At 40.4% G+C, this 17976-nt stretch overlaps 1 protein-coding gene across 4 annotated transcripts; it reads left to right on the forward strand.

Annotated features, from left to right (window-relative positions):
• Nucleotides 1-958: 958 nt before the first annotated feature.
• Nucleotides 959-14659, forward strand: LOC111665874 (serine/threonine-protein kinase PAK 2-like). Of its 4 annotated transcripts, XM_023420986.2 has the most exons (16): nucleotides 959-1204; nucleotides 1303-1413; nucleotides 6416-6609; nucleotides 6707-6813; nucleotides 7222-7369; nucleotides 7476-7492; nucleotides 7595-7705; nucleotides 7966-8089; nucleotides 8205-8268; nucleotides 8385-8433; nucleotides 8844-8956; nucleotides 9065-9182; nucleotides 9852-9951; nucleotides 10074-10270; nucleotides 11029-11166; nucleotides 12011-14659. In XM_023420986.2, the coding sequence occupies exons 3-16, from the start codon at nucleotides 6432-6434 to the stop codon at nucleotides 12095-12097; spliced, it is 1551 nt and encodes a 516-aa protein (XP_023276754.1). In that variant the 5' UTR covers nucleotides 959-1204; nucleotides 1303-1413; nucleotides 6416-6431; the 3' UTR covers nucleotides 12098-14659. The 4 variants fall into 4 exon arrangements, with proteins under 4 accessions (XP_023276754.1, XP_023276753.1, XP_023276752.1 ...); XM_023420985.2 differs by lacking the exon at nucleotides 1303-1413; XM_023420984.2 differs by lacking the exons at nucleotides 959-1204; nucleotides 1303-1413 and adding an exon at nucleotides 4184-4438.
• Nucleotides 14660-17976: the final 3317 nt, after the last annotated feature.

The following is a 17976-nucleotide window of genomic DNA, read 5'->3' on the forward strand; positions in this document are numbered from 1 at the left end:
AACACACAGTATTAACACGATGGCAAGAGTTCCACATCCTAGTTTTTGTGGTATTTGAGGCCTGCTTTCTTTTCTTTTCTTTTCTTATCTTTTCCACAAGCAATTTAGTGTTTAGAATTGTTTTTTTAATGCCAGTTTACTTTATAAAGTAACAATTAAAATCCAAATCAGCTTCATTGGCCAAGTTTGTGAACACACACAAGGAAATGGACTCTCGTTTCTAGTGGCTCGCTATACTTACACGCAGTAACCATAATAATGTTCACAAATATACACATGGACATACAGCAAAACACAAGGACAACAAAGCTGAACTAACATAAGTAAACATAAGCATATGACTATTATTTACAATTAAGTAGGTGGGAAAATAGATACATACAAAGAGCAACAACAAATGGATAACACCATGCATTGTCTATATACAAATCATACAGCTGCTGATTGACTTAACAGAAAATTACTTGGTAACTTTCAATGAATTAGTTTTCAAGCAGAATGCAGAATATATTATGGTCAAATGCATTTTTCTCTGTTTTATTTTTCACATTGTAAATTGACTAAGTTGGACTAAACAAGCAATCTGAATACATTACCTTGGGCTCTGGGAAATTGTGACCTTTTATTTTTTGCTGAGTATATATAGATAAATGATTGATTAGTTAAGATTAATCAATAATTAAAATTCTAAAAAAAAACAAAAAACTGTTGCAGCCTCTTTTACCAACTTCATAGAAAAAATAAATATTGCTATTATTAGTTATCTTTGCAGAGCAGCTAAAGTTTAATCTGAAAATTAAGGACACCTTGTTTCCGGTGTTGCGACCATTAACTTTTAATGTAAACACAAGAGCAGTTTCAGTATAGCCAGCTGCGTTTTACGCGCCCTTTGAGTTTTGCCCAATGAGCGCTACGGAAGCCGTGAGGTTCCGATTCCTCGGTTTGTTTCTACGACGTTCCGCTTCCTCTTCGCCAGGTTCCTCCCCGGGCAAAGCAAAGAACCAGGCTGAGAGCACTCAGGGGAGAAAAACGGGAACAAGGTGCCGTGTGTTAGAAGTCCCTTAAGTTTTTCACATCACCGGGAAAGTTGGTGAAATCTCAGCGTCAAATCTGGACTTTAAACGGACTGAAAATCTGTAGAAACGGGGCGGAGTTTCGGGAGTTGACCAGAGTGTGGCTGATACTTTGCGGTTGACAGCAACCGGTGAGTTTAGACTTGCTCATACAATACAGCCAGTCCAAGTGTGTTTTTACACATATGTTGCTTATTTTGTTTACCACTAACTGTTTTATTTTGCACAGGAAGCATTCAGACTCAGAGGCAACGTCTTCCATAATTGTCACGGAGATACTTTTCCTGTCTCTGAAGGGGATAAAAATACAGTACAGCAGGCAAGAGATCCAGATCCTAGGGTTAGTGGGATTTGTGGTCTGCTTTCTTTTTTAATTTGAACCAAAGTAATGACAGTCTACAGGGACACTATAGTATTGTAATAACATGCAATGTTTATATCAAACATTTGCGATAACAGCCGGTGGAGGCTGGTCTGCATGACATAAATGGGCCTTTAAATGTCTGACAAGTGGTTCAGAAGCTGGTTCAATAAAATGTGATTTGATCAATCAGAAGACAAAGTAGCTGTACAGAAACACACAGTAAAATATAGTGTATTTATAAGTTACAATACATGGCTGTGTGGATTAATGGACAATTTTCAGCTCAGGGTTTGAAAAATGATCACTTTTGTAACTTTTTAGGATGTTTTATGTCAAAAAAGGAGAGTAAAAATCAAATGTCAGTATTTTTCCACCAGGATTGTAGTCCTGGCAGTGTAAACAGGTTTTAAACAGCATTCAGATCTAAAATTACCGTTAGTCTTGTCATTCTGTTATTGTTGTTATTCTTTTCAACTACTTTGATAACCAAATTATTGTAAATATTTGCTTGCTCCAGCTGTTCAGATGTGGCGATTACCTGCTTTTTTGCCTTGTGTGTTAAGTGACAAAGTATACTTTTGGATTTTGGATTTTGTTCTGTTGATCAGCCAAAACAAGTTGTTTGAATATGTTGCTTTTGGCTCTGGAAAATTGTAACGGTATGGGTTTCACAGGAAGAGTCTGGTCTTAGAAACCTCAGTAGCTCTAAAATCTTGGCTCTGGCGTTGCCTGTGAATCCTACACATCAAATCAGTGTTTAAATCTGTGACTGCGATTTAGTAGTCCGGACTGCTAATCCTGCAGGTACACTGAACCACTGTCGTTCATGCTGTAAGTCCTGAGGCTGCTTGTGTACCTGGTCCAAATTGTGGAGTCAAGTTCTGACAGTTGCCTGAGACCTCAGGTTGCCAGGTTGGTGATTTTGATCAGTCATAATGTTGACACAGGGGTGAGGCAGCTGTTTGAATAACAGGATAAGGTGCTCAGTGTGGGTGTGCAGCTGGGCAGTGTGTTTATGCTTCATTCACTGCCAGACCCATAATCAGTGAAGTGACTGTAGAAGCTACTGAGCTCAGACAGAGTGTGTGTGTTTGAGTGTTTTTAATGTTAAATTGTGTATATTTTATTTTTCTGTGTCATTGAATGAAAGGGGGTGGAAGTGGTTTGTGTGTGTCAGCTTCATCACTCCTTCCAGGAAGTCCTCCGCAGAATTTCCTTTTATAGAAGCCAAATACAAAAGGCTTGCTGTCCACTTCCTGTAAACACCTCGGCGGCTGTGTTTGCAGCACTGTGGTTGGCAGGCCTGGTCCTGTGACCTCTTTTGGCGCTCGGGGAGTTCCAGGATGAGGAAGTGGGCTTCCCTTGACGGTGACCAATCGCAGGGAATAGAAAGTTCCCTGACACAACGAGAGCGCGGCGAATGAGGAATAGAAATTATAAAGGGCAGAGTGATGAGACAGGCTCAGACGCACAGCGATGATGTCCTCTGTGGATTGAGGACAGATGAGAGATGCAGCTGGCGGCTGCCTGGATATGAAGTAGTATGTTTGGTTACCAAGAATGTGGAGTTTGAGAGAATAAATTAGAAAAAAAATAAAGGCTCAGAGACAGGAATGTGAAGGAAATGTGCACTCTACATTTGCAAAAGGAACATATCCACATCAGTAGAGCTCAAACTGTTAGCCATCTAATCTATTAGTAGATTGACAGCAATCGATTGATCATTTTGGTCACTTTTTGAACAAAAACACTAAGTATTTCCTGGTTCCAGCCTCTCAGATGTAAGGATGTGCTACTTTTCTCTATTTTTATTTACAAATTGAAAATTCAGTATCTTCCGGTTTTGGGCTGCGGGTCAGACAGAACAAGCAATTAGAAGATGTCACTTGGGCTCTGGGACTGTTTTCACTATTTGTTTTTTACATCTTATAGACAAAACCCTTCATCAAGAAAATAATTAGCATATTATTTGATCATGAAAATATGAATTAGTTGCAGCCCTACACACCAGGAAGGGATAGAGAGTAGGGTAATAATTATTGAGATGATCTTTTAAAAATATCACTTCAAATCTTTTTTGGCCCATGTCCATTTAAAAATAAGAAATGTCCATGTTTGTAGCCACAGCCAGTAGCCGGTTAGCTTAGCTTAGCATGAAGACTGGGAACAGGAGGGAACTGTTAGCCTAGCCTGCTCTGTTTTAAGGAGTTTATGTGCGATTCTGTGGAGAGGCAAGCTAATTAATCCATTACTCAAGCCAGTAGTAACAGAGTGTGGGCACAAGCATGCAGCCCGCAGTGCTGATGTGTGCACCTGCCTGCTTCCCTCAAAGTTTGTGCTGCTGTTCTCAGTAACTTAGCTCACAGCTACATAATGGATGTTCAAGTGCTCACAATGGAGGCCCTGTTGGAAAGGGGAGTGTGTGCTTTAGGGCAGGGAATGTGTGTGTGTGTGTGTGTGAGATGGGCTCCCTGCATGAGAAGGAGCCTTGTGCGTGTGTGTGTGTGTGTGTGTGTGTGTGTGTGTGTGTGTGTGTGTGTGTGTGTGTGTGTGTGTGTGTGAGATGAACAGGAGAACACGCCTGCTGCAGCCCTGCAGCTATGGAATTCCTACAGAGAGACAACTTGTCTCAGCCTGGCCAGCCAGCACCCAACACTCAGTCCAGAACACACACACACACACACACACACACACACACACACACACACACACACACACACACACAGACTTTTAAAATGCACATTAAGGCTGAGGCTAAGGCTAATTTTATCCTGCCAGGGCAAGAATACACTTGTTCCATCCAAGATCGCTGAGGAATGAGGCGGCCTGCTAAGACCTGCCCTGAAGAAGGGAGAAAAGGGAGAAAGACGGGAAAGTAAACTGTGAGAGCTAAGTAGATAAATGATCACTGGGGAAGGAGGTGCACACACTCGCTGGGAATACGGGAATACTTTTATTGTTTAGCTGGTCTTCTGTAAGACACAGAAGAAGCGACAAACAGGTGAGTACTTGGCAGTTTCAGATGAAAAAGGAGAAACTACTGAAAGTTTGGGGGTGAAAGTGTCTCTGTTTCGGTAGGTTGACAAGCTCCTCGGGATGTGGTTTATAATATTGGGGGGTTGCCACATTGGAAAATTTGAGATTTACGCTCATGATCTAAAGTGTGAAACGCCACTACAGATAGCACACAGCCGTCCTGCCAGCTGGGATAGCTCCCATCATAGACTCAGACGTACAGCGCAGTGAATGTTTCAGAAATAATGTAGGAAGAGGAATGATGTAACATTGAGTCAAGTTAGTGCTGATGTGTCGTCAGTTTGTGGTCAGGGACCTCAGTTATTATACAGGGCAAAGCAGAAGTGAAGTGACGTCAAAGGCCTAATGTTGTGTGTAGAATCTGTATCAATCTTCGCAGTTGGAATGTGACATGACAGGAGGAGGGTTAATATGTGAAGAAGAGGTCATAGGCATACGTACCTGAGCCGCGTTTCTTTATCCACGTTTAATACACGCTGTGTCATCAGCGGTCAGACACAGGAAGTGAGGGAACCTTTGTTTGCTTCCTGTTTCCTGTGCTGTGATGTCACCAAGAATGCAGGCAGCAACAGCTCAGAATTAATCAAACTGTTTGCTCTGCAAGACTGTAAGAAGTGCTTTTGTGGTTGACAGTTTCATGTGTGTCTGTGTGTCTGTGTGTCTGTATGTGTGCATGAGTGTCTACTGTCTCAGTTTTCACCATATTAGGGTAATGGATGAAACTCAAATCCTGTGCATGGGTAAAAATAACAGTTCAGCAGTGTTAAAGTACAATTGCAGATGAAAGTCATCCATTCAAGTACTCACTCTGCAGAAAAAATAGTGTTTCTATTATTTTGTCCATCTCATTTATATTGGTGAATGTAGGTCAAATCGCAGAAACACGTCTCAGTATAATGCAGCTAACCCTAAACTACAATCTCCAAAATGATCACACAGTTGAACCAACACCTTTCAGAAACAGTTTCAAGTAAAAACGGATCATTATAACTTTCATAAAGGAGGATTTACTACAGGACTGGTGTATTAGACTGCATTAGTTTTCTGGCAACTGGTTGTGCATACATGAATCTTTAAATACAGTTTGACAGTTTAAGTCCAGTGGTTCTCACCCTGGGGGTAAGGCCCCCCAACAAAAGGTGACAATATAATTTCTCTCCATGTTTTTCGGCAATTCAACCCTCTTTGAGCCTCAAACAGTTATTTGAATTAAACCATCTGAGAAGTGTATAAAAGGGAAATGTCTCTTTGGTGGAACTGCTGCCAACCTATAAACAAGGGGACCCAAGACAATGTTTTTTGTTAGGGATCACAAGCCAAAAAGGTTTATGAACCACTGGAATAGTTCATAACAAAATACTGTAGTTTACAGGCTTATAATAGGTTCTTTTATGTAAAATCATAATCTGAAAAGTAGATAGTAAACTGTCACACACTCAGTTCTCTTTCTCCGTCTTACTGCGCTCATACCATTCTCAGTCACCCACTCAATCTAAGACGCTCTTCTCTCTCTCTCTGTCTTGCTGCCTCCTTTCCTTCCTCATTCATCTGTAAACGTGAACGAGACTCAACACGTCACTTTGACCATTCAGCCTCGCTTCCTGCTCTCACACTCTGTGTTCCCTGCGCTACAGCACTCAGTGCTGCTCCACAGATTGCGGCCTGGATGGATTAGTTAGGTCTGTGTGAGTCTTTCTTAATTTGGTGTTCAGTTGTTTCTTTCTGTGTGTAATAGAGGCGAAGCTTTTCTTGCAGCTGTTCCACTGTAGCATTTTTGGCTAACATGTCATGCTTTGACTAGCATTGTGAAATTGTAAAAAAAAAAAAAAAAAACCCCCAAAAAACAGGAAGAGGTGAACCAGTGATTGAGCGCATGCAGCGAACAGACTTGCTGCATGTCTTGAATGCCTTCAAATTTGTGCATCTTATCCCTACTCTGCAGGTGTACGTGTGTGTAGATGTGTGACAGCGGAGTGTGTGAGGACAAGCCCCCCGCCCCCCCTGTCAGGATGAGCAGCCAAGGAGGAGGAGCCAAGGACACCCAGTCAGCCAATCACAGCTCTCGGCCGCTGCCGTCTGTACCGGAGGAGAGGAAATCCAGAAACAAGATCATTTCCATGTTTGCCTCTGAGAAAGGTGAGGGAGAATACACATATATACACAGACATGCAGTAAAAGACTGTGTGCATGGCTCTGGATGACCCACATATTGACCCTTGACCTCTACCTGCAGGAGGCAGGAAGAAGGACCGGGACAAGGACAGACCTGAGATATCCTCCCCGTCGGACTTTGAACACACCATCCATGTGGGTTTTGATGCCGTCACTGGAGAGTTCACTGTAAGTGCCTCACCTTGATACTGTGCAAAATGCTTGTTTATATTTGTAACCATTTTACAGACCTTTCTTGCCTAGATTTAAAGAAGATTGATATCACTCCCATGTGTGTATGGTTAATATGTAGCTGGAATCGGTTAGCTTAGCTTAGCCTAACATGCTTGGCTGACTTTGGTAATGGTGTCTTAGGTTTTTGGCATAATGTGTATGTTGTGTTATTTTTGTGAAACGTGATCTTCTTTTAAAATCATTATTGAACAGCATTTTAATTAAACATAATTAGATATTACCTCTTTTACTCTTCTACTAAACTACCGTGTCATCTGGATATATCACCTGTGTTATTGTTGTTCTTATGTTTAGATCTCTATATACGTTTTTAAGTGCGTGTGTGTGTGTGTATTTGTCCAGGGCATGCCGGAGCAGTGGGCCCGTCTCCTTCAAACCTCTAACATCAGTAAATCAGAACAGAAACAGAATCCTCAGGCCGTCCTCGACATTCTCAAGTTCTATGACTCCACCAGTGGAAAACAGAAATACCTCAGTTTTTCCGCCTCGGGTCAGTTTTCTTTCACTCAGCAGACAAATAAAAGTCCAGTGTTGTAGCTCTGCAGACTCACTCCTCTGTCCTTACACTTCCTCTTGTATTGTTTTATCTCTTTCAGATAAAGACTCACAGTCGGTGAGTAGTTCCTTTCGTTACTTCCACTCTGATTCATTACATCAAATTGAACACATTCAGTGAATTTCATTCTGTTCTATCTGCATATGTTTGCTGTTGCAGGGTAAGCAGGGTACAGTGACCTCCCCGTCAGGTGGCAAGGATGGTGACGATGATGACGATGACGATACGCCACCTCCAGTTGTGGCCCCACGGCCAGAACACACAAAATCAGTGAGTCATGATGGGAAAGATTGTGATGTTAGAGAACACAGTGTTATTTGTACAATATTTACAAAAGTAGAAAATATAAAACCACCTACTTTAACATTTTATTTTATGCATTTAGCTGAAACTGTTACCCGGAGAAAATTTTCATCTTTATTACAGTGAATTAAACTGAATATCCAATCGGCAAAAATTACAAACAGCTAAAAATGAAAGATCATCTAAGGTCAGTATTCTTGAAATTTGTCTTTCCCGTGTTGCGCCAGGTGTACACGAGGTCGGTGATAGATCCACTCCCAGCTCCAGAGGGAGATGCCGCCTCGAAGGCAGCTGACAAACAGAAAAAGAAGGGAGGCAAAATGACTGATGAGGAGATCATGGAGAAACTAAGTATGCAAACCACACTCAGTTACACACTGAAAATGACACAGTGCGGGCAGAGCCACTTCTATTTTTGGCTCCAGTAGAGCTGACTTAACAGTTTTTTTTTTTTGGTGACTCCTAGGAACTATTGTCAGCATTGGAGATCCTAAGAAGAAATACACTCGCTATGAGAAGATCGGCCAGGGGTGAGTGTGGGAGGTTAAGCAACACTGAATTGTGTTGGACTGGAAAGAAATAGCAGTAGTAGGAAAAAATAAGGAAAGGCCTTTAATTTCACCTGTCACTGTTTTCCCACTTTCAGGGCGTCTGGCACTGTTTACACAGCCATAGACGTTGCCACAGGACAAGAGGTAAGGTGACTTCATCTTGTGTCTCTTCCCCTTGAAAATTAAACCACTTCCTGAACCACACCAGTTTTCAGACATAAACACACACATGCTATAAATCTTAGGACTCAGCAGGAATTTATTCTTGGGAAAGCGGAGATGATTTTGGCGAGAATTACTGGGAAATACCAGGACCTCAGTTCCCGGCATTCAGCCCTTATCAGAGGAATACAGCTCTATGCAAGACACATGTCTAGGGAACCTATTTATCTATGCTTTGTCTTGGCAACTTTACGTCTTCTGAATTTGACAGTCCAAATATCAGTGTTCAATTTATGCAAACAAATGGCAAATGAATTAGTTGTATCTTGCAGTCACCCAGATAATCTATGTGTGTCTTTGGTACCACATTTAAAGGATGCTGTGTTTCACAGGTGGCCATCAAACAAATCAACTTGCAGAAGCAGCCAAAGAAAGAGCTGATTATCAACGAGATCCTGGTTATGAAGGAGCTGAAGAACCCCAACATTGTCAATTTCGTAGATAGGTAACACCAACCTAACACATCCTATGCAGACAAACATACAGTTCACATCTGTAATAATGTGTGAGTCCACTGCCTTGTGAATCAGATCATCCATGTGTGCGTTTTTAGTTTCCTTGTAGGAGATGAGCTATTTGTGGTGATGGAGTACCTGGCTGGTGGCTCCCTAACTGATGTCGTGACGGAGACGTGCATGGACGAGGCTCAGATCGCCGCTGTGTGCAGAGAGGTGGGACTCTTCTCAGACAGCTGAGCTTACAGAAGATATCAGTGAAGACCTGGCAAAGCACTAGTGTCACACAATTCAGGAAATCCACTGATAGGCTCAGTAGAGACAGACACTTCCACTACAATATTACCACTTGGGGCTTAATCGTCTCATGTCTTCCTGTGACTCATTTATAGGCAAGAGTCTGTGTTTATCAAGTGTCTGAGAGTAGGAAATTAGGTATTTTTTTAGTATTTCCATGGTCAACTTTCAGTGTTAGTCTTTAAGCGTGATGATGAACATGGGTCAAAAATTACCACACAATTTGCAAATCGTATTCCACAGTGGAAATCTGCAGTATTTCCCCATGAATTAATGTGTGTCTGTCTATGTATAGACTGTATATGTCTGTTTTTGTACTCTCTTTAAAAAGAGAACCCGATTTGGGATTTAATAATAATTTGCAGGCTTTTAAGTAGTACTAGCGTTATTTTACTTCTTTGTTATTATGAACAAATTCTATGAAATTACCTCTCAGCACACGGGGGCTCTCATCTTTTTGTCTCTACCAGAACTTACAGAAAATATTCAAATCTGCCTACATTTTTTAAAATATGTTTGTCTGTGGCACTTATGTAAACAGTACATCAACTTTTGGGGATGCTAACCTTTCTCCCGCTCCGCATTCAGGTCCTTCAGGCTCTGGAGTTTCTACACGCCAACCAGGTCATCCACAGAGACATCAAGAGTGACAACGTACTGCTGGGAATGGACGGATCGGTCAAGCTCAGTGAGAGAGAGAGCACACGCAAAAACATGCACAGATCCACAGACACATATCTTAACTCTGATGAGGAACATGAATAAAATGATCTCAACCCATATTTTTTTTTTCTCTCTCTCTCTTTGCAGCTGACTTCGGCTTCTGTGCCCAGATCACTCCGGAGCAGAGCAAACGCAGCACCATGGTGGGGACTCCATACTGGATGGCTCCAGAGGTCGTGACCAGGAAAGCCTACGGACCCAAAGTGGACATTTGGTCTTTGGGGATCATGGCCATAGAGATGGTGGAGGGAGAGCCTCCATATCTCAATGAGAACCCTCTCAGGGTGAGTGTGTGCTGGGAGGAAGAATGGGCAAACGGCTGTTTCGGTGTTTGTGAGTTCAGTTAATCTTTTAGTTTATGAAATTTCATTAAAATTGTGAAACATCACCAAACAAACCATCACTATTTCCAGGAGCCTAAGGCAACATCTTAAAATTGCTTTTTGTGTCTGATCAACAATCTAAACCCTAAAGATATTTAACAATATGAAACTGAAAAACACCAGAAACTCCTCACGTCTGAGAAGCTGGAACCAGACTCTGTTTGCCATTTTGGCTTGATAAATGACTTCAACAATCAATCATCAGACTTGTTGGTGAGAAATTGATTTGTCACTATAGACTAATCAATTTATTGACCTCATATTTCAGTAAAATCTCTTACATCTCGTAAAAAATGAATCACAGTGACTTTGTGATCCCCTGACTTGTCCTCTAGCACCACCATGAGGTCAAAATTTAAATTCTTCAGTTTATGACAAAAAAAAAACCTGCATAACTAATGACATTCCCATCAGCTCTTAGCTTTGTGTCTGGTTTCTACCTCTGTGTCTGTATCGCAGCTTCCCAGCTATGATTGTTAAGCTTCACATTTGATCATTAGTATTAGAGCATTATAGAGATATATATAAAATTATTAATGTTGGAGATACTAAACAGTTAATGTCTACAAGGATTAACACTGAAGAAACTAAATTATTATTGCAATGCTTCAAGATGATATTATACTGCTTTTCTTACCATGCTATTGTGCTATTCTTAGGCATTGTATTTAATTGCCACCAATGGGACTCCTGAGCTGCAGAGTCCAGAGAAGCTGTCCCCTGTCTTCAGATCCTTCCTGTCCCGCTGTCTGGAGATGGACGTGGAGAAACGAGGATCAGGCAGAGAACTGCTACAGGTAGAACAGGCCTACACGCTCATACTGCCTCAACATATCAATATATCTCCTGCATACGATCAGCAAATCCTCACATCCAAAAGGGTGAAACCAGAAGATTCTTGACATGTTTGTTTACAGAGTGATTTGAACATGAATTCATTATTAAAATAGTTGCAGAGTAAGTTGTAGGTGTATCTGTATGATATTAAAACAAAAGCATTATAGAGAAATCTTAAATTAAAACCATGGGAGAGGCATATATTTGGCTAATGAAATTGTATTGTTAAAGTGTAAATGGAGTCTAAATGCTTTAAAAGAATAATTTGGCATCTTGAGAAATACACATTCACTTTCTTGGTGAGGATTTTAGGAAAAGATTGATGCCTCTGTCATGTCTGTAGGGTAAGTATGTAGCTGGAGCCAGCAGCTGGTTAGCTTAGCTTAGCACACATTGAGTAACTTTTCCAATGGTTGCCTGGGTAGAGATAGTCCAGCGCATGAAGACCTGTAAAATGACAAACTGTCACTCTCGCACTTTGGTTTGTGTACAGATTAAACAAATAGGTATATGATAATGACTATAATGTGTTATAGTGGTCAGCTTTGTAGTGGGTGGATTTTGGCGCTTTTGGACCAGGGCAGGCTAGTTCCTTGTGTCCATCCAACGGTCCAAAACCAAAAGATAAAATAAAGATAAAATTTTATCTTCACAACTAACCAGAGAGTGTAAAATGCGACATGTTTATTTGTCTTTTACTCTTTGTAGGTAACTGATGTTTGATTGATTCCAAAAATGTTCACCTCATTCCTCAACTTATGGTATTTCATGTGTGCACTCCTTTGTCTGGCTGTCTGTCTGTAGCATCCATTCCTGAAGCTGGCCAAGCCTCTGTCCAGCCTCACCCCGCTCATCCTGGCAGCCAAGGAGGCCATGAGGAGCAACCGCTAAATCCCAGTCTCTAAAGACTTTAAGACCTAACGCCAATGACATCCAAACCAGCCAGCATCTTCTACTGGTCTACGTATGGTGGTCATCAGACCTGCTAGTGTTTGTGTTTTTTCAAAAGGGTCATAAAATGCATTTCCACTCATCCCAGTGTTTCTGTACTGAAGCCATATTTATCTTACCTTTCAGCCTCAGTTCAAATCTGCATAAGGCCATAGTGTGTTCTCTATTTGTTGCTGCAAATGCTGGTTATTATGCATATCTGGAATGTGGGATTATTGTTGCACAGGTTCAAGACTTTTTACACACCAAGGCTCACATTCACAAAGGATCTTATCTTACCACTGGGAGTCCCCCCTAAAGTCACTAAAAGCTCCTATTGAGAGTTTCCTCTTAAGAGCAGTTCACAAAGCTCCTGAGAGTTGCTTTTACAGAGGAAATGAGGAACTCCTTAGAGGAAGAGAAGGGACAGGGGGGGCTATGGTATGCTATGGATGACATCAATGCTGTGTCTCAACTCCATACTACATACTAATTATAAGCAGGCCATGTTTATGTTGTATGTTCCTACTGAAAAGTGCCAAAATAAACTTAACTATACTCAAAACAGTCAGTATGCTGACTTAAAAAAAAAGACCCCTTGATTTCTCAGTGTGCTGTTGATGAACACTACTTGCTTACAATGCAATGCACAAAGGAAATGGAGGAGCTGCGCATAGCTGGAAAAAAACAAACAGAAAAAAACTGTTATATGTTCTGCTGTTTCTCTGTGAAGTTTAATTGGAGGTGGTATTTTATTCTTGGTGTGATTGACATCACAATTTCCAGTAATGATTAAACAGTTAAGTATGTTGATTTACCATATACTAACTGCAAAGACAGTGTACTATAAAGATTAGTATGTAGTATATACTGTATAGCAGTAGCATGTAGTATGCAATTGGGACATAGTTTAAGTTTCATGAATGAGCTTGTTAGCTAAATGAAACATATTATGTATAATTTCCCCAATTATACAGGAACACAAGAACAAATTCAATTGAATAAACATAGATGGATCTAATCTTCACTTCACATTATCTCATTTGAATAAATTTTTGAGGCCCAGCAAGGTAAAAGTAAATGTTTGTTTTCCACAAAAAAGGGAAATATTTGAGATAAGAATTTAAATTTAAATGAATCATTTATCAAAATAGTTTAATCAATTAATCATATCAACTCTACTTGGGATTTTTTGAGATTAAAGTTTTATGACATGAGCGAACTTGTTCATCATGAGGAATCTAGAATTTTGGTGTGTGGAGAGAATGGAACTTTTGCAACTGGTTTCCATGGCTGCTGTTGCTGTGGTTACATGTGCGCATTCTGACGGGGGTCCATTAGGTCTGAAAGCAGCCTGGAAAACTACAGTGTACTAAAGTTGTGCTGCACTGTGGCCTGGCATGGGACAGTGCAGTCTTTGTGCAGTGGAAAAGCCATACCAGTGTCCTGGTTTGACCCCATATCTCAGTGAAAATCAAGCCATTCCAGTAAAAGGGTGGGATTCCAGTTTTAGATTTTTTTTTTTTTTTTTTTTTTTTTTTGCAGTCTGTTTTTGCTTTTATTATTTTCTAATGGTAGATGAAAAATGTCAGTGGTTTCAACCTTCTGGTGGCAGTTTAGGCACCAAAATACACACTATCATCATCTCGACTCAGACTCCATACGCCTCTGCTATCAAACTCTCTCTGCAGGCTCTTCTACAAACTATGCAAACTATGAACACTGAAAAATGCCTTGAATGCTCGGGCTTACTGTACCTGCCACATTTCTCTCAATTTGATGCTTTGTCTGGATATTCTGTTTGTCTTTATCTCTGCCTTTTGCAATAGAAGCCTTACTGGCAGTGTGTTGGGGTGAGTACAACACAAATACTGTATGAAATTGTCTGTTGAACTGGAGGAAGACTTTGCATTTTTTGTATATTACATATTGGTAATGTCCTGTATTTTTTATTTTTTTTTAACAGCTTTTAAAAAGTATGTATATCATTGTTTTATATTTGTAACTAACACAACAGAAGACATTTTTTTAGCATGTTTTTGTGTACCAATTCATCCTCAGTTCCCTGAACTGTGCCATTATGAACTCCAAATCATAAAATGTATTGATAAGCCTGAGAAACTCGAGCCGGAGCTGAGTCAATCTGTATTTGAGAATGATTGTTTGTTTTAACTTGCTTAGAGTACCAGATGAGTTTGGTTTGTACCTCATTTTACAGCAAGTTCAGACAATCGCAGCAGAAAACGTTTATTAAATGTACTTTTAACAGATGCATGATGCAGTAAAACCCACTCATATGGTACTCAATGGGTTGACACAAATTCTTGCTAATACTACGAACAGTCTGGGATACACCATTATGTGGCATTTGACCATTCGACCAGAACACATTCCACTTACACATGTAATATGAATGATTGGAGAATTAAGGAATGCATTACTGTTCATCGTGAAAGCACCGACTTCTGGCGTTGAATAAAATCCATACAGTATGTAAATTATTAATAAAGATGGACCTAAGAAGAGTCTGGATTATTGAATATGCCTGCTGGACACAGGGGCCAAGGGGGTCAGGGAGACAACACAACCACACAGGGCCTGGGGATCTTGCTCTTATAAAGGAAAGATGGGGGGCTTCTCACATGTCTGTGTCCAGGGGCTGATTATTTCATAATCCATCCATGATGTGCATGATTCAAATTAATTTACAACGTCCTATTTTAACCCCAGAGGGCAGTATTCATCTCTATTTGGCAGAAACAAACTCATTGTCACAGGTGCAAGTGTGCTCACCCATGGCAGATAGTTTGAATATCTGTTGTGCTTTTAAGAAATTAAGTCTTTACTATACTTTATTCTTTTTCTTACACACAAATACTGTCAATCTGATGATGCTGTCAATCCACATTCAGGCTGAGATACTGTGATTCATTTGACTGTAGCCAATGCACTAACTAATCTTTCTATGCTAACTGATACAGAGTTTCTGTGTTGGATTATATTGTTCAATTTTTGTATTGTCTTTTATATATAATATACACTATAACATACAGTATAATAGCATATGTTTTATCTTTCGCAGGATCGACAGCCCATCCAGGCGAGACTCTGACATGCACCAACGTTCACCTGAACATTGAACACACTTAATCAAAGCACAACCACCACCTATGAAACTTCCCATGTTCATCTTCAGTCAGAGAGGAAGTGAAAGTCAGATTTTCATGTGCCTAACACTCAGGTTTAGTTCCCCTTTAGTGCTTCAGATGGTCAGTTATGCAAATGGTCTTCCTCTCTTAGAAATAGAAAGAGGCTGGCTCAGATCAGAAATGAATGCAAAATACTTTTACAGTATTTCTCCTCTATCAACACACAATCTTCAGTTAACTGAGTGTTGTACTATACTGTACATATGAAAAGGAAATAACACAAAATTCAGAACGCATGGCAGATATATCTTCCGTATTTCTGATAAAGTAAAAGTACTTAGAGAGTTGATGCATAGCATGCTAGGTTTGTGTCTAAAGAAAGAGTTCCTCTATGTTGCAATCAAGTGCTAGCTACATGTTCTGTCTCTCCTCACTGGTCTGGCTCATGAGTATGGTCTTAATAAAATACACAATATGTATATAGTAGTGACTAATATGACCTAAAAGCCTCAGTGATTACCAACAAGACGATTCTGTGAGGCCGTACTTATAGGCTTTGACCTAAATGCTCATATTAGCATGCTAGCAAGCAAGTGACAAATTATGCCAGTTTTTAGTTATCCTAATAAATGTAGCCCCTGGATCCAGTTTATCAGGGTGACAAATTTTGAAAATAACTACAACATCAAAAAAATAAGAACTGAATAAATAAAATGTAGTGTCTGCAAAGGGAGCCATGCACCTATTAATGAGACATCATGTGCAAGAATGTAAAAGTTTTCTAGACAGACTTGATCTGATCCAGAATACTGCTGTTTCTGTTTCACATGAACAGGTGTGTTTCCATTCTTAAATGTACTTTGCATGCCTTTTATGCATCACTGCTCATCAGAGTTTAAGTTCTTCTGTCACAGAGTCTGAACTGTTTTCATGCACTCACACTGTAAACTGCATCAGGATGATGTCGCCAATAACTTTGCTTGTTGTCTTGGGTTTTCTGAGTCAGGGTGAGAGACTTTGAAAATGTTTGTTGCAGAAATAGTCAGATTTTTCCTTTTTATTTTTTATTTAATTGTGATTTCTATTTTTCTTTTCTATTATAACCTGAATTTCTCTTGAAAAGGCTTCAAGCATTTCTTCTCAAGATATTTCATTTCTCATTTCAAAGTCTTCTGCGAGCAGTTTTGTGACTCAGACTGACAAATCCAAGTCTGTTGGTCTTGGAGCGACTGTGACCATCAGCGCCACAGGGAGTTCAGATATTGGTTCTGAGCTGAGTTGGTACCTTCAGAAACCTGGACAGGCTACAAAGCCTCTTATATACACTGCATCATTTCGATTCTCAGGAACTCCGTCTCGATTCAGTGGCAGTAGATCTGGTTCTCACTACACTTTAACCATCAGTGGTGTTCAGGCTGAAGATCTTGGAGATTACTACTGTTTTGGTGATAATGGCAATTATGGCTTCACACAGTGATATAGAGTCACACAAAAACCTCCTTCAGTTTGACTGAAGTGAAAACAGCCTGCTGCAGGTGCAGAGGGTTGGTGAAGAGACTGTGAGGAGGAGAACTGGTTCAGTGAACACAACACAAGAGTCATCAAGCAGAACCACAATGAACCTAAATAAAACTGAAACGAACTCACTGGCACTTTTCCACATACAGTTTTATACTTATAATTGTAATTTGATTCCATCTGTTTATGACGAGGCTGAAATAATTATTTTGTTAGAATAAATTAAATGTTAAATGGCGTCTTTGCTACATAATAAGTATTGAATAGCAACAGTTCAAACTGCAAACTGCATAATATTTAAAGTTTCAAATGATTTTGGACTCTGAATGTAGTTTCTTCTAATTAAAAGTTGGCTAAAAGTAATAAAGTCTCCTGTAATATTAATATATAATCAATTATGATACTGGAATGATCCAGAAAGTATTTTTCATAAAATATATATTGTAAAAGAAAAACAGAGATAATGATTTACTTTAATACACAGTTTTATTTCAATGATTAAATGTTTATGCCATATTTCAAGATTTAGTTAAATTTGAAGAGTAATGAACATGAAGCAGAATATGCAGAAGATCAGTATAAGAAAGCAACATACAGACTAAAACAATGAGTAGAGAGCTGTGAAACCTGCAGAAATATGTGAAGAGAGGAGATCTGTATCTTCATCAAGATCTCTATCAAAGAAGCAGCATCACCTCCAGACAGGAAATGTTGCTGAAGCTCTACTCTGAGCAGCGGTCAGGCTCCAGGGTTTGAGTGACAGGGCTCTGTCCAGTCAGACCGGCCTCACAGCTCACTGAGCCCGCCTTCCTCCACTGGTCTGCAGGGAGGCTCAGGGTGCTGCTCCAGCTGTAGCGGCCGTCCCTCCCCAGGTCCTCCAGGCTGTTTGACACCCCTGAGGAGCTGCTGCTGCCCCCCACCTTCCAGCCCAGCCTCCAGGCTGAGGGGAAGCCTCCGCTGGCCACACACACCACTGTGGCACTGCCCTTCTGCAGCTCCTCTACGGAGGGGGGGAGGACGGTCAGGGTGGGCCGCACCACCCCCACTGGAGGAGAGAGAGGGGGGAGAAAAGACAAAGGAATGAGAATGAAGGCTTGGTAATAAAGAAACACGACATACTGCTCATTTCTTGTATCTGATCAAATGAAACAGAAGAACTTGTTCTACTGTTGC

The sequence above is a fragment of the Seriola lalandi genome, unplaced genomic scaffold (assembly GCF_002814215.2).
Source record: "Seriola lalandi dorsalis isolate HSWRI2012SDOR001 ecotype SW California unplaced genomic scaffold, Sedor1 jcf7180002054660, whole genome shotgun sequence".
Classification (NCBI taxonomy): domain Eukaryota; kingdom Metazoa; phylum Chordata; class Actinopteri; order Carangiformes; family Carangidae; genus Seriola; species Seriola lalandi.

Bases quoted from the DNA above. Each gene is read 5' to 3' on its own strand.
- LOC111665874 (XM_023420986.2), top strand. From the start codon at position 6,432: ATGTGTGACAGCGGAGTGTGTGAGGACAAGCCCCCCGCCCCCCCTGTC. The intron at 9,952-10,073 runs GTGAGAGAGAGA...CTCTCTTTGCAG, and splicing joins GGACGGATCGGTCAAGCTCA to CTGACTTCGGCTTCTGTGCC. The intron at 11,167-12,010 runs GTAGAACAGGCC...GTCTGTCTGTAG, and splicing joins CAGGCAGAGAACTGCTACAG to CATCCATTCCTGAAGCTGGC.